The sequence below is a fragment of the Melospiza melodia genome, chromosome 8, assembly GCF_035770615.1.
Source record: "Melospiza melodia melodia isolate bMelMel2 chromosome 8, bMelMel2.pri, whole genome shotgun sequence".
NCBI classification, from domain to species: domain Eukaryota; kingdom Metazoa; phylum Chordata; class Aves; order Passeriformes; family Passerellidae; genus Melospiza; species Melospiza melodia.
Genome location: NC_086201.1, coordinates 33,934,838 through 33,951,760, shown reverse-complemented (window position 1 = coordinate 33,951,760; position 16,923 = coordinate 33,934,838). Strand labels below are relative to the sequence as shown.

At 42.9% G+C, this 16,923-nt stretch overlaps 1 protein-coding gene across 2 annotated transcripts in view; it reads left to right on the top strand.

The window, feature by feature from the left end:
• Window positions 1-16,923, top strand: part of ERBB4 (erb-b2 receptor tyrosine kinase 4) — a 589,568-nt gene that overhangs the window by 410,306 nt on the left and 162,339 nt on the right. For both annotated transcript variants that reach the window (XM_063162643.1, XM_063162645.1), the window contains exons 5-6: window positions 6,676-6,741; window positions 14,114-14,232. In XM_063162643.1, coding sequence (XP_063018713.1) covers window positions 6,676-6,741; window positions 14,114-14,232 — 185 coding nt within the window. The remainder of the gene's footprint in view (window positions 1-6,675; window positions 6,742-14,113; window positions 14,233-16,923) is intronic.

The following is a 16,923-nucleotide window of genomic DNA, read 5'->3' as shown; positions in this document are numbered from 1 at the left end:
TGGATTGTTTTCATTTCCCAGACCTGTTTCCCAGGCCAGTTTCTTTTCAGCTGCTTGTCCCTGAGTCCCTCTCCATTTGTGTTTGTCTCTTTTCTTATCTGCTGAGGAAGATGAGGGAGAGATAGAAGTGTTGACTGGCAGAACTGGAACTCCCTGTTGGAAGTGATCGTGAGCAGGAGTTTGCTTCCACCCTTACAGAGCTCCTGGCTGGATGCATCCTCCTGCCATGTGGGGTTGTGTCAGATTAGAACAGCCTTTAAAACTTATTTCTCATTCTATTTCTGTCTCAACAATGTCTGAATTATTCTATAACATTTCAAAGACAGCATTTCTTATCTCAAGGTTTACAAACAGACACATACTGTGTAAGTCTTCTGTCAAACTTGGAGAATTCTCTACAAATTCATTTCTCACAGGGTTGGGCTCTAAGGGATGGATGGATGGATGGATGGATGGATGGATGGATGGATGGATGGATGGATGGATGGATGGATGGATGGATGGATCCATGGATCCATGGATCCATGGATCCATGGATGGATCCATGGATGGATCCATGGATGGATCCACAACAGGTGCTGTGCTTTTCCACAGTGTAGGTAATTGTTTATGATCCCTATGTGAGTTTTCTCTGTGAAAGGATCCCATTCATATTTGTGCCCAGGGTGTTTCCACTGGGCATGGACACTTCAGGGGAGAAGCAAAAATAGGAGATAGAAGCAAAAATAGAAGCAAAGAGAAGATTGAAAAGTCTCCAATAATACAATAAAAGTAACAACACCAATTCAGGTACAGCTTGTTAAAGAAATGCGTGAATTTTATGGGACTAATCCTCTGCTGGAAAATTATTTGGTTACAGATCCTTAGGTGAATTCACCTGACATGAATGAAAGCATATAGTTTGTTAACAGTGGGAGAATTGACCCTTAGATTTCTGCATCCCATTATGCTTCTACAGAGGAAGAGAAAATGAGCACTAGATATTTCTATAACACATTTTCTTCTTTTATAGAAAGTTTTACTTTTTCTTACAGTGTGTGTCTCTCCTGCCATTAGGGAAGGAAATCCTGGGAAGTGTGAGACTCTCTTAGGTAATTAACTTTCAAATCAATAGCAGAGATCTGAAGGCTAGCACAGGGCGGGTAGGAAATGCAAAATGATTTTTACCTAACAAAGAAGTGTGAATGAATGAATGAACATATGACAATAGGAATAGTCAGACAAGGACAGGGAAAGCATTATGGCCTGATAAAGGCAGAACAATCCATCACAACAATAGTATCTTTAATTCTCGTTAATGCTGTGTTGCAGTGTTTGAATTACAGTTGGATTTTGTTATCTATGCATACACAGAACTAAGGAGTTTAGCTGCCTAGAAAAACAACACACAGGCCTGTAAAAACCTTCTGACTCACCTAAGCCATGCAAAGACCAGCCTGGGACTCTTACCACAGAGTATACCTGGAATTTCATGGACTTTAGGGCTGGTTATATCTAGAAACATCTCTATGGGATCCCTAGCATTTTTGCAGGAGTTAATTTTTTAGGCAAAGGATGAGTTAGTTTATAAGCAGCTTACAGAAGCTAAGAAGTGATTTATAGCTGTTTTGAGTGTTAATCAACTATTTTAGATTGTTAGGTAAGTAAAAAGGCTGCCTAAAACTATGGCTTGTAACCACCTAAGCCATTTTGTTTTGTCTGTGTTTATTTGCACTTCAGTATCAATGTCTTGCAGGTATCCTAACACTGAATGACGATTTCCAACCAGATAGAAACCATCTGTAAATGTAAGCTTTGTGCAAAGTGAGACGTTTCTTCTCTTATTTCTGCTTTCCTTCTCCTACTGAGAGGGGTCTGCTCGAGGCAGCTGGCAGAGCTGATGGGGAAGAAGCAGGGTTTCTTCTCTGTCTGACACTGAGCTTAGAGCTGAGAGGAGCACTTCATTTTTCTTGTCTCTTCAGTAACTTAATCCTTTGTGGTTTTACTGCTTCTGAAATAATAAAGTCAGTCTGGAGTCAAAGGAAAGCCCTTCTCAATTCTCAGGAAAATACAAGGATGAAGTAACCTTGGTCTTTCCCAAGCTAGTGAGCAAACATTTTCTGCTGGTGACTTTCCCTGGCTGGGAAAGCAGAAGCATTTCCCACAAATAAAACTCTATCCTGGAAATGACAAGGAAGGTGCTCTTCCCAGAGTCCATAACTCAGATCTAGGAACATCTTAGCCAAGGGCCAAGATAATTAGCTAAGGGAGGACAGCCCAGAAGACAAAACATTGGTTTTCTCTGTGCAATTTGCCAAAGCTAAATTAATTCTCGTGTTCCAGTGGGAATCTGCCTTTTCTTCACCTAGATTTCATTACAAAACCTGTGAAAATTATGGTAGCCTCCAAACTGGCACTGTGTGTGCAAAACAATGCTACTGTTCAGGAGCAGAAATGTATTCCAGTGTCCCAGTTGTAATGGGGAGTAGGTTTTTTTTGTAGGTTCTTTCCTTCCTTATCTTGCTTGGAAAAGGAAAATGTGCCTTCACTAATGTGGAGAATCAAGTAAATGGGCCAAGGTTGTGCCCTGCAGAGAGGTTTTATTTTGGCCAAATTCTTTTAGCCCTTTCTGCTGTATGTTTAGAATATTTTAGACACAAGGAATAACAGGAATGATTTATGCCACAAATTGTTTCATAATTTTTTTCTTTTCAAATCTGTTGCCTCACAGTCTTAAAATCTTTAGAAATATATACAGGAAGATCTGTGAGTAGTAGTGTAATTCCTCCAAAGGCCTTGTCAACCTTAGGGCCAATACATTTATTATCATTTAAGCCTGACATACAGATCTCATTGTGAGACCTGTTCCTCACATGAGTGCTTGTTATGCTCCTGAGTGTGTATGTTGACTTCCACAGGACTATTTCTGTCTTAATTTTGCAGAGCTGGTCTTTAATGGGTTTCAATCTGTCCTTATTACAGGACAGGTTTTCCTTAGCAGGGAAAACCTGGTGAAATACAGAAGGATGTGAGGGCAGAATCTGGACCAGTTCATACTGAGAGCAAGGAAAGTTATTTTTTCTCTTTAAAACAACCAAGCCAATATAGATACACTATTTGGAGGGAGTTTGCTTTTTAATTCTCAGTATATTTGACCTTCAAAAGGACAAAAAACAATGTAATTCAGAGGTGTGCTGCCTACAAGCTCAGCTCCTGGTAGTGTCTGTACAGCTGAGAAAAGTGAAAACAATGAAACAGACACTTTTGAGTTCCCAGTGAGAAAAAAGGAAACTGGCAGCCTTTTCTTGCTTTATTGTTAAATATCTCTATTTAAATGCAAATCATCATCTGACACTGCCAAACAAAGTCATGTACCAGCAGCAGGCATGCAAGTTAAAAAAATTTTTAAAATGATGTTTTGAAGATGCTGAATTGCTTTTATTTCCAGGAGGAATAGAGGTGGCTGAATAAATTTTTGGCTGCATAGCGAGGCGAGGCTCAGCACATAGGTGCTTCAGATATGAAGATTTTTATTTTAAGTACAACTTTTACAGTGGTGTGGGTAGGCTCTTTAGTTAGGGATCACTTGGAGGGATGCTGAAGTTTCTTCTGTCTTATCCCACAGCAGTATTACAGTGGAAAGCACAGCTGTTTACAGAATGTTTTGGGACAAAAAGGGGCAGGAGCAGCCAAATTGCTGCCTTAGTGTGCCTCAGGAATGTGTATTTACAAGTGACCTGTGCTTTATGGTGCTGGGTGCAGAGTCTCCAACTTCCTCCCTGAGCTCCACACCTCAGGGAAGGACTGGGATAGAGGAGAGTCTTCCATGAGGAGCCCACATTGTGGGTGGGTTGTGGCTCCTGAGCTGCCCCAGCAGGGATGGAAGGGTTCCCTGAGTGTGCATCCATCCTGCTCCTCCTGCTGATCAGGAGTAACTGGTTAATAAAACCCCCTCCAAGGGAGCATTTCTATTCAGTTCAGCAAGTCCCAAAATCAGCTAACAACCTGTATCTTATCAAGCCTCATCTGTTAAAATTCTTCCTTTAATTTGCTGTTTACCTCACCATTTAAAACTTTCATTCTTATAAATCAGTGTGGATATATTTGCTTTCTGTGCAGGGCTCCAGTAGTCTCTTAATAATCATAATAATTGTTATTACTGATTAAAGTTGCATTATTCATGCCAGATGGAGTGCCCTCCCTGTCAGCCAGAATGAGTTTGCATTTATGTAGTTATAGTACATTTGTGATCTAAATAAACAGATGGTAGAAGGTGACAGAGAATTATGTGCTGGTGCTATCAGCAACAATGTTTCCCAAGTATAATTGCTTTAAATGAACATGAATGCAACAAGGAGCTGGTAGCTTTAACAAGGTAGTTGGCATTCACTGTGGTAATTACCAGGCAGCATCACCAGCAATGCCAAGGGAGGAATGCTGGCTTTGAAAAATTAGTGACAGAGAGTCTGACTTCACATCAGGGTGGGTTTGCTCAGCTCTGTAACATCTCACAGGTGTGAGCACCCTGCTGTAAGAGGAGCAGTGTTTGTCTTTAGGGTGATCCAACCTCCGCTGAGAGACATTTTGCACTTTCTCCAGCGTCGTCTCCCATCAGGGCACATGGCAAGTATTTGATTTAGTGTAATGGAGCAGTGTTAGCAGCAGCAGCTGTTAATGCACGATTGAAAGGATTGAACCTGGATCAGGTTCAAAGGGGAAATTCACTTAACAGAATCTCAGCAGTACTCAGTGATGTATAAAAGTTTAATAAAACACAAGGTTGGCTTCCTGTGATCAAAAGCACAGCGATAAGGACTGTGCAGAGTCTTCCACAAGATTTACCTTGGGTGTCTCGCTCATCCCATCAGCTCTGGCATTGTGAAGGGCTGGCCTGCCTGCCCCTCAGGCACTGCCACACCTGGAAGTGTGCCTGGACCTTGGCTACATCCAGATGGCAGCCGTGGAATGGGGTCTCCCTTCCCTCTCAGCCCAGACTGGTGTGGGACTGTCTGAGCGCTCTCTCCTGTGGTGCTGAAGTGCAGCCAGAGGAGAACATTCCAGCTTTCTCCTTGCTTGCCAGTCCCTCTCACATGGGTCAGCATTTTGCCATGACATGGACACATGAACTCAACTCCCCCCTCAGTCCAAGTGAATTTCAGTCACTAATGGCTAGGTAGTTTATAAAAAATTAGCATTGTTAATGCTTCTTCTTACAGCTGTATTTTACAGTGCAAGCACCTACCGTTCTTTTACTTCAGGGACTAAACCCATCAGTGTAGGCACAGAGTTTGTGGTGATTGGGGAGCTGGGCCCAGCCTCATCCTTAATGGGCTACAGCTGTGCAGGACAGGTGAATGCTGTTGAAGGGAACGAGCCATGGAGTGCCCAGGGGCACTGACCAACCACCAAAGGGAACAGAGGGCACACAGGTGCAGGGCATCAACAGGAGGGGATAAAAGGCTGGGCTGAAGGACAAGGAGGGCAGATGCTTGCAGCCTGCTGAGGTGCCCTGGTGTTACTGTGTGTGGGCAGTGCCTGAAGCCTTCTGAAGAGGTGAGGTGTTACTGTGTGTGGGGGTTGGAGCTTTCTGAAATTGTGTGGTGATGCTCTGTATGTTGGGGTTGTCTCAATTGCAACATGCCAGCATGAGGAAAGATGATGCAGAGCATCATATCCAAGGTCTGAAGGAACATGAGGTTCCTTTGGATGCACAACCAAAGGCAAAGAACCAGCAGCCAGGAAACAGAAGCTCCTGTGAACTTTGCTGTCACTGGAGTTCAAGGGGTTGCAGAGGGCACATTTCCCTGGCCATAATGTCGGACATGCAGAACATGCAAGTTTGTGGGGAAGAGGGGGTGGCTTTGAACCAGAGGCATTGAGTGGGATGTCCCATTGTTTGTAGGCACAGAGTTTGTGGTGATTGGGAGTGGGGCTGGCCCAGCCTCATCCCCAGTGGGCACAGCTGTGCAGGACAGGTGAATGCTGTTGAAGGGAACGAGCCATGGAGTGCCCAGGGGCACTGACCAACCACCAAAGGGAACAGAGGGCACACAGGTGCAGGGCAGCAACAGCAGGGGATAAAAGGCTGGGCTGAAGGACAAGGAGGGCAGATGCTTGCAGCCTGCTGAGGTGCCCTGGTGTTACTGTGTGTGGGCAGTGCCTGAAGCCTTCTGAAGAGGTGAGGTGTTACTGTGTGGGGGTTGGAGTTTTCTAAAATTGTGTGGTGATGCTCTGTGTATTGTGGCTGTCTCAACTGTGACAATTGTTCAGGTGAAATTGGACAGGAGGTAAGTAGCTGTATAGCTTTTCCAGCCTAGCCATCTCCTCTCCTCTGAAGAAATCAGCAGGTTTTACATAGGCTATGGAAAGCAATAGTGATAGCACTGAGTGGTGACATTGTTCCTCAGTCTTCCAGACTTGCTCATACTTCTTTTTGTTTAAAAATGTCTGGGTCATTATGCATAGCAAAAAGGTATTTAGAGTATAAAGCATTTAGATAAGTACCTATATTTCATATAAGTTTGACACCAGGCCTGGTTATTTGGTTGGGCTTTTTTTATAGGCACTGTTTCACCCTTGCTAAAGCATAAAAGCCTTCCAAAGACAAGGTGGGCTCTTGTCTTTTGTGCTTGCTGGATGTTAAAGGACTGAAAGGAAGGCACATTTCCAATCTCTCTCTTTCTGTCTGTCCTGCAGGTGGTCGTTGCCACAAGTCCTGCACAGGAAGGTGCTGGGGACCCACAGAGAATCACTGCCAGACCTGTAAGTGTGTAAGAGTGAGAAACAAAGGACTGGAAAACAACGTTGTGGAGATCCTATTTGTTTTTTCTTCCAGTTGTGAAAGGAATACTATAAATTCTGGGTGCAGTATAACTCTAAAATGTGCAAGGGTTGTTTTCCCCCATATATTTTTATCAATAGATTATTTGCCTTTTTTTCCTTACCCATATGAATGATATGTTTCTTTCCTCCCTTAGGCTTACTAAAACTCCTTATGCTAACTCGAATTTCCTTTTCACTACTTGGTGGAAACATGGAGCATGGCTCTTGAGAGTATTGATGGTTATTGATGGCAGATTTGGAGCTCTTTCATGACCACCTGACACTGCAATGTTCCTGATGCTAAAATACTCTGTTAATTTCAATGGTAGCCTGGGAATATTAGTTATCTTGCAGAACTGTTTTCTTTATAATAACTTCAGAATATATTTGAGTTGTACTGAAAGAGAGAATAATAGGTTTTTGTGAAGGAAGTAGTAAGTGAAGGGTCACTCATGCTGTTTTTCTGTCCTTGTGAATTTAGAGAGCATGAAAATGAGTTCCTTCTTCCTTCCTAAAGGAGCTTTAAGCTCCATCATGTAGGCACAAAAGAGCCAGAAGTACAGTGCCAATATTATCAGATAATAATAAAAGAGGAGGAAATAAAGGGTTGTTTTTTCTACAAGTTTTTTTCTTTTTCCTCTTACAAGAGGGTGAAAACCAGTTGCCTTTACTGGAATCACTCTCCCTGGGAAATGAAGTGGTTGTTGGGAGCTCTGCCACACAACACTTCTTCAGCTTATGATTGTTTCCTTGGCTGAGTGGTAAATGGGAAGGAAGGACTGTGACAAATCACTCCCAGGTGAACACCCCAAGTAAGCTCTGAGCTGAGGAGAGTCAGCTCAGTATCATCTGGGACTTGATAGGAACAGTGCAGAGATGCTGCTTTTTGGAATGTTTTTTGGGGTTCTTTTTGGTTTTTGTTCTCGGTTGGTTTTTTGACTACTTGGAGTGAGAGCTAGGATGGAGTTAGAACTGGCATACAGCTTGAGGTGAATGTCTGATGAGCCTGAGCAGGAAATCCAAGCTGCCCTGCAGCCCCAGGGGACAGGGCCACCTGCAGAGGCTCTGCCACACTGCCAGGAGCTGCTTTCCCTTTAGGAGCATCAGCTGATTCTGCTGGAGGAGCTGCTCAGAGTTACAGCTGTGTTCTTGTATCACTGCTTCATACTCATCTGCAGGCATGGTTAAAACCCCCTCAGGACACACTGTAGGACTAAGGGACAGCGATGCAGAGCAGATTCTTCTTTGTCTGAATTGAGCTGGGACATCTCCTTCCTCTGCTGGCAGTCTTTGTGATGGCTCTGAGGAAGTCAGTGCTCCAGGAAAAGAAGTAGATTCTGGGTTGTGTGCTTAAGTGGATAATGGAAAGGGACTTAAACCCTAGCTGACCAATTATTTCATATCATTATTAGAATTAATGTGGTTTTTTTTTCTCTGTCCTAATGAGAAGCTTGTTTGTCTGTTCAAACTAGTAACATTGTAAGAAACTGCATAACCCATCCAAATGGGTAGATTTATTCAGGCCTTCTGTGGTTATTGTATCCAAGAATAGTTTAAAATAGTTCTTGGCAGTGATGTTCTGTAAGGAGCCCATGATGGTGGTTCAGGCTGTGTCTCCAGCCTCATGGCAAATCCAGCTGTGTGCCTGCAGAGGTCCATGTGGCAGGATCAGCTCCCATGGTCTCAGCCTTTACACAGCACTGCTCTCAGATTAATGTGGAATTATCAGGGAGGGAAGAGTTTATCTGCAGGGCTGGGAAGGCAGGAGCTCAGCAGAGCTGCACAGAAGGCTGGCTCCAGGAGTGACAGCTCTCTGTCCCTCCACAGTGGCTGCCCTTGCAAATCCAAACAGTGGGGAAGCCCAAGGCACATCCATGGGGTTAAAATATTAAATGAAGAAAAGCCATAACCCATCTAAGTGTCAGGGAAACAGACAGATCACAGTCTTCTACCTGAGTAGCTACTCCACATCCTCTCACCTTCAAGTCCACCCTGACGGTCAGGGACAGGAATTAGTTTTACATCACAGACTTCTTCTTTGCCTCCATGACCTCACTGCACCTTGGACAAGCAGCGGAATTGAAGGAGGAGGCTGGCAAAGGGTGTTTCTACGTTGGATTTTTGCACTGTGTGTTTCCTGCAAACTGAGTGAAGCAAAGAGGGAGAATTTGAGTAGAGACTCAAAACATAAAAATGCAACTGATATTGTGATTTTGCTGGCTTCATGTATGATTTTAAAAGACATGCCTGGCTTTTGGGCTCACAAATGTTGTTAGATACAAGCTGTGTTGTGCACATTGTGTCTACCTTAACCCTGTCACCTTGGGGGTGCACGTCTTTCCAACACATCTAGGAAAATGCTTCAGCAGTGCTACATCCAGTGCCAAACCATTTTGATCCTAGAAACAACTCAGAGCTTCATTTTGATAATTTTTTTTTTATTGAGGATTGAAACAAAATATTTTAATGAGCCCCCCTCCCAAGATAAGATTTAAATTATTTTCCTGGGAAAGGATAAAAAATGAAAGATCTTAATCCGTGTCTTTCATTTCAAATTACATATGGAAAAAACCCAAATCCCTTTGTTTTTTTCATGAATATCATCTACCTAGCTGCTTATGTTGCCTTCCAGCAATGTCTTTGTTGCTAACTCTGTCTGAAATACCACCTGCATCTAACTCTGTTCAAATGTCTCTCTAAATGTGACAAGAAAATTCATGTATTTAAGAAGATAATTAATAGAAAATTTAAGCCAAGCTGTTCTGTTAGGAGATAGAGAAGATAAAATTCCAGGATACTGTTATACACAGTTAGCTGTCCTTTTTACTTTTATAATTAAAATATTAGTATATGCTAATAGGAAGGATTTGAAATTGAGATGATATAACTTGTTTCAGTGTCAAAAAAAGCTAATGTGAAAATACTTTTTAGAAGACTCCATTTTTTTCAAATTGTATTGGGCACACACTGAATAGAATGTACACCACTTGAAAAAAATAATAACAAATGCCTTTGGAAGTTACTAATGAAATTTGAAAATCTATGATTAGGTTGTTAAAATTTTTTCTGTTCATGTCTGTTGAGAGTTTCATACAGAAATTAAAACTTTTACAATCCAATATATTATTGAAGTGACAGATTATGCACTTTTCCCCAGAGGATTGTAACTGAAAAGACAACAATCTAAATTAGCATATAGACCCGACTAAGGGAATGCAAAAAAACAAATATAACCTATAAATCAAACCTGAAACACAAAACATTTAGCAAATGTCAAGTGCACCTTGACTCTGTGTGAGCACAGGAGTGTGGTCAGGGCACAGCTGTATTTACACTGTCCTTGTGCAGCTGGTGTTGCTGAGAAGGTGCCAAATTAGAGCAGCCAAAGGCAAGCAGGATCCTGGAGGGGCACACAGAAAGAGCTGAACCAGCAGCTGGGATCAATCAGGGAAACCCACACTTCTGCTTGGAGCCAGCATCTTTAATTAAAACCCTTGTACTGCTCTAATAACTTTGCGTGTTGGGAACACTTCCATTGATTTCAGTTACTTCCCATTTGTGTCTTCATGGATTGATATTGTCTTGACACAATTAAAGATGAGGGGAAAATATAAAAGAGACTGATAATTTGCACATGTACATGAGGTGGTCATTTCATCACAGTTTGTTGCTATGAAGTACTGGTAGAAGTTGACGGTCTCACCCAGAAATCCATCTCAATGCACAGCACATTTTTCAGGACTTTGGTGTTGTCCTTTCGCCCTGGCCCTGACTGTGACAGTTCTGTGCATTTGAACCCTCCAAATTCTTGGGATCACACACAGGATCTGTAGGAATCCAGGCAGGAAGTTGTGCTGACCCTCAGAAGGTCTGCTTTGAAGCTTGGGGTCTCAGCTGGGATTAGTGAAGCTCTCCTGACTCTTGTGTTGGGTGAAGATATGAGTAGCAGCCACCTGAAATGCCAAACAATTTGACATTTTGGGCAATATTTATAATTCAGATAGGTCTTGAGTTACAGCTATAAAATCAATTGATTGTACCTGGGGGAAGAAAGCTTGCTATCTTTTTAAACCAGTGCAGCTAGGTACATTTTCTGTGGGGTTACCCTTTGAGAATGATTGCAGAAAGCTGAACTGGTGAGTGGTGTTTATTGGCATCTGAGCAATCAGATTGTTTCAGACCTTCAGAAAATACACAGAATTGCCTTGTGTTTGTTTTGGTTTGGGGAAAGACCTTAAGTCCTTAAGATCCTGAGCCTGCTAAATTCATTAATGTCATGGTGTGTGTGGTGCCACTGAAGACACCAGACAGGTTCTCCACAGACCTGGGCCTTCAGTAGCAGCTGTAATGCAAGTATGACATCCAGGAGATAGATATGGGATCTTCTGGCCCCTTCCTAGAACAACACACTGGCATTTCTGTTGGCATTGTTTGTTTTCCCTGAAAAATAAACAACTGGGGAAGAACAGCAACAAACCTTTGCTGTAATTATTCATTTTGCTTCAGGAAAACCCACAGTGTTCCCTATCCTGAGCAGTGTGATAGAGACCCTCCTTGAGCAGATGTCTAACCAGAAGCAAAATATGCTTTTTGAAGGCATCCAGTTCAAATATTTTGCTGAAGAGAAGAAAGAGAGGGCTGTGTTCCCCCAGATCAGCCCTGGTGTGAATGGCCCATCCCAAGATCAACCCCAAAACCTTGGTGTTATCAGCACCATGCTCCAGCCAACTGAGCTGTTCCTTCACAAGGAACTAGTGGCTCCATGGACAGGATGGACACCCAACAGCAGCTGGTTCTGGGGTAAATAAATCAGAGGTGAATTTGGTGGCTCCCTCTGATTACCCACACAGAGGGGCTTTACACCAAAGCTTCCTGGAGTTTAAGCAAAATGTCCAATAGCTGTGGGGCACAGCAAGGAATGCATTTATCGGTGGGCTCCATGCATGGCCTTGAGGCACTGCCACAAGGCAGAATTGGCTGTGGCCATGTCAGAACACAAAGTGCCATGGTGAAGGGGTGGCAGAGCCTTTGGGTGGTGGCCCTTGGCCCCAGGAGCAGCTGCTCCCTGGGCAGTGGCACAGGTGACCACAGATGGTATGGGTTGTAGGGTGAGCTCAATGGCCTCTCTGTCCCTCCCACTGGGAATTGGGGCCCTCCCTCAGGTCAGGGTGGGGCTGGGCTTTGCCTCTCTGTGAGGCACACAGTGCTCAGTCCAGGGCAAATCCTGGGCTGGTGGAAAAAAGGCACACTCACAGATCAGGGAAGGAATTTGTTCATTTTCATGAGCCAAGACTGTCACACAGTGTGCTAGTGGCACACAGCCACAGGTGCCATTGTTTCACATCTGTCTTAATGTTTATCAATACTGTCACTTAAATAAACAAATCTTTTTAATGTGCTTCTCTGGCAGTGTTGACAGTAAGTGCCTTCACAAAATTTCCCAAATTCCTCAAATTAGATTGCAAAACCACAAAAGCCTTTTCTTTCTCTCTGGGGGTTTTCCTCTGGTATCAGCAAGATGAAAATGCTCTAAAAGTGCATTGTTTTATTCTGTAGATTACAAACAATCACTTCTCTTTAGTTATTTACATTTTTATGTCCTAAATAAATACTGTATGTAGCAAGAACTTTTAGCATTACCTTAAGTATTTCTGACAAGTAGTGAAGGGATTTTGGATCAGAATGTACTTATAAAGGTGTTATTTATACATTAAAATAGCAGAATCAAGCAGAAAGTTGTATGAAATTTTTTTTTCTCTTGCTTTCTGAAAAGAGTTTTTCATCAAGAAGTAATTAAATGCTTTTTAAAAAACAGGTGTTGAAGGTTAATTGCAGAAGTGTATCATCCCAGCTTTTATCAAAAGACAGCTGACAGCCTGGTAGGCAGTGGTGGCTGGTTTAGTTTGGATAATATTAATTTCTTTTTCCATAAAGTAAAGATTACAGCTGAGTGAGGGAGGGGAGGTGGATGGGCCACTGGGTGACCATTCTTTTCACAAGGTTAAGCCCCCAGTGGTGTGGAACAATCCAGCTGGTAGATCTCCTTGCTCCATTCTGTGAATGAAGGCAGGATTGTGTTAGCTAGAAATAGCAAGTGGTGTTTCCAAACCTGCTCCAAGGCTGCAGTCTGTTCTGTTCCCATTTGCCAAAGGGATTGCCATCAAGGACAGCCTTCGGCTGTGACATCGGTGATCTCGCTCTGAATTTCACTCATTTACTCTGTGTTGCTGTTCTTGGTGGGGAAAACTGTTGTGCAACTGGTGGGCTCTTCTGTTATTTCTGGTGGGCAGAGGAGAGGGTGTCATATCCTGTTAAAAAAATTAATTATTTGAGAGTAACATTCCTCATAAATTTCCAAGGGTAAGAGGGCAAGCTAAAAATTCCTTCTCCAGAGTCCTTGAGCAACATGTGTGCTCCTAAAGAGGGGATTGTGCAGGCATTTTGGAGACAGGTGTCCTGCTGGCATTCTGGATACAGATGTGCAGAATTTCTGGAATACAAGTGTCCTGAAGACATTCTGCATCAAGAGAAATATAGGTTGGATATTAGAAAGAAGGATTTTTACGGAAAGAGTGATAAAGTTCTGGAATGACCTGCCCAGGGAGGTGGTGGAGTCACCATCCCTGGATGTGTTTAAGAAAAAACTGGATATGGCAGTGAGTGCTAGGGTTTAGTTGAGGTGTTGGGGCATGGCTTGGACTTTATGACCTTTAAGGTCTCTTCAAACCCAGTCATTCTGTGAGTTCTGGAATACGAGTGTACTGTAGGTGTTCTGGATGCAGGTGTCCTGCAAATGTTCTGGGTCCAAACGTCCTGCAGGTGTCCTGCAGATGTTCTGGGTCCAAGAGCCTGCAGGCATTCTGGGTGCAGGTGTCCTGCAAATGTTCTGGGTCCAAGTGTCTTGCAGGTGTCCTGCAGATGTTCTGGGTCCAAATGTATTGCAGGTGTCCTGCAGATGTTCTGGGTCCAAATGTATTGCAGGTGTCCTGCAGGTGTTCTGGGTGCAAGTGTCCTGCAGATGTTCGGGATCCAAGTGTCCTGCAGGCATTCTGGATGCAGATGTCTGCTGATGTTCTGGGTCCAAGCGTTGTGCAGGCGTTCTGGACATAGGTATCCTGCAGATGTTCTTGATCCAGGTGTCCTGCAGGTGTTGTGGGTCCAAGTGCCTGCAGGCGTTCCGGATCCGAGCACCAGCACCCTTGAGGTGTTTCCCTCCCTTCCTGGGGGTTTTCCCAGCCTGCTGTGGGTGTTTTTCTCAGGGAGCAGCCGGAGAGGCCCTGTGTGTGACGCTGTCCCTTTTCCTGCCCCGCAGTGACCAAGACCGTGTGTGCAGAGCAGTGTGACGGGCGCTGCTACGGGCCCTACGTCAGCGACTGCTGCCACCGCGAGTGCGCCGGCGGCTGCTACGGACCCAAGGACACCGACTGCTTTGTACGTGCCACCCGCCTTGTTCTCGTTGTTCTTCTTTCTTGTTCTTCCTGCCAGTCACTCTGCAGAGTCTTAATGCTTTAATCCATGAAATTCACAGTTTCACCCTTCGAATGTACTGCACGCACACTCGCGGATTCAGGATGCAAATTTTAGCTTTTAGGATTTTTCATATTCTATTAACATCATTTATCTACTTAATATTGCTCATTAACAGATCTATGAGATTTGTAAATACAGATTGGGAACTGTTAATATGCTTATCTCTGTGATTTTCATCTTTTTCTTTTCCAAAATTAGCTTTTAGAGGTGACAGCAGATTTTTAAAAGTATTTGCCATTATATTTGAACATGGTTTTTATTAATGCTCTGTGTGCTTTTCATATCAAAGGCAAGAATACTATTTAGATTCTCTGTGGAAGGTGTTCCTTGTTTCTACCAGACTTAATTTAAATTCAGGTTTTTTTACTGGGCATGCTTCTTTGTGGAGATGGAAGGAAAGTGGTTCCCAAAACGCTCTCCCTCAAATGCATATTGCTACATGTGTGCTTCAGATGGAAAGAAGAAATTGCTTTTTCTTTAAAGAAATATAATCTGAATATCCACGCCTTTAGAAAATCTGTCTTGTTTCTAATCCATTATTTCTAAGGGTTTTAGCAGCCTTAGAACCCAAAACTGATCTCAAAAAATGTGTAGCTCCTCACACTGGGTTGATGAGACAAGTTTTACTAGTGGTTTCAGGGGAAGCAAACCTAGGTCTAAAAGTAGACTCAGAATCTGCACAGAGAGGTGAGTTTTCAAAGGTACCCATGTGTTCAAAGAGACAAATACCTGTGAAGCTGACTGCCAGGTGGAGTTAGAAGGAAGGTATGGAAAATTGCTTATATTTGGCAATTGTGGGCAAGTGACTGATAATGAACTGGCAAAAATAAATCTTATTCTGGCTGGCCCTAACTGCTTGATAGTGATAAGTTTTGTGCTTCAAAACCACACTCTAAATGCTGTTCTTTGGCTGCTGATGAAATGTTGTGGTGGCCTGACAGCCACCAAGAGGATTTACCAAAGCTGTTCCCTGTGGCTTTTCACAAGTAGATGCTCAGCACATATGAGATGGGTGATCCAATAGTGCCTGGAAGTTCTCTGTTGGCTTTGAACAAGAGAGACAGGAAAATACCAGTCTTGCTTGTGTCATGTACAATATAAATAGGTAAAGGGAAGAGGAAAAATGCAGTCATTGGGTCAAAATGAGCCTTGAGGAACATCCTCAGAGCTGATGTGTTGATGCTTTCAAAAGTTAAGTACTGTTACTAGTAAATACAACTTTACAAGAGGAAGGCCTTGTAAAATCATGGCTCCGGCATGTTACTTCAGCTAAGTAGAAAAGGACTGTGTGAACGAGACTCAGCTGAATTAGAGGTAGAAAAACAATTTATGTAACCATCATGTGTTCATATTGTATGTGGTGGTTGGCTGGATTATGTTATGATTTAAAACCATGTAGCTGATAAAGGCCTAACTGCTTAAAAAGGCTGGTTTTTGCAATAAGGAGCTCTCCTTTGCACCTGCCTTGGGACTCTGCATCACTCTGGACCCTCACCCACAAAGTTCAAGTTATTGGCAGCATAAGTTGTGTACTGCTGCAGCCTGAAAGTTAGACTGTCTGAATTGTGGCAGCTGTGGAAGTACACATGCTAAAATCAACTGGTTTGTTTTCTCTGGTACAGCAGAGAGGCACCCAGGGTTTATTCTCATTCCCTTCTGGCCCCAGAGCAATGTAAAAGAAATTCAGCAGGGGTCTGGCAATTTTCAGGCCTAGTCATTACTTGCTTAGACACAGTGGGTGAAGAGTGTAACCCTTTAGGCTGTAGACAACTGTGCTTAGCTTTCAGCTGAGACACATAACTTTGTTTTTTCCCTGTGTATTTCCTGTGCTTTTATTCACAAATTAGCAGCATTTAGCACAAAGTGCTAGAAATTTGCATATATTATCGAAGCAATTACAAATGTATATAAAACATTTCAGTCATAAATTAAAAGTTTCCAGATCTTCTAGATGAATTTTTCCTGAAAATTGCCATGTCTCCAAGGAGTATTGGTGTGCTTTATGCATTTGCTAAACTGTTATCAGAGAATTGTCATGTACATGATGGAGTACCTTTGAAGTCAACATGTAAGAAATGGGTTGAGGAAACAAACTAAATTAGTATTTATTAATAAGCAAAAGTACAGCTTATGAAGCATTACAAATCCTTTAGAGCATTATGGCATCTTGCAGCAGCATCCTGTTCTAAATACGGTTTTAATATCTGTAGATAAAATTCATCCATCCTCCTCCATCTGCTGCCATGCACTCATTTGCATTTTCAGTTCTAAAAGCAAGACAGTAATCATCATCTGACATAAATGCAAGCAAACATGCTAAAGCAAAGTTTTACTGGTGTTTTTATCTCAGATTCAAACTGGGTCTAGAACTTGAAATGCACAGGAGAGCCTGGCTGATTGCCTAGTGGAACCAGAAAAGTGACATAACCCAATTCCTTGGCTGGACTTGCCATCCAGTTCTGATTAAAGTGTTTGTCTTTGTGAGGGTTAAAAAAAATCTGTTTCCATGACCAAACTGGCAGGTGTTATATTAGGCATTGTAAATGACCAGGCAAGGCAGGATCAGCAGTTTTGCTTTGCACTTGCTCCATG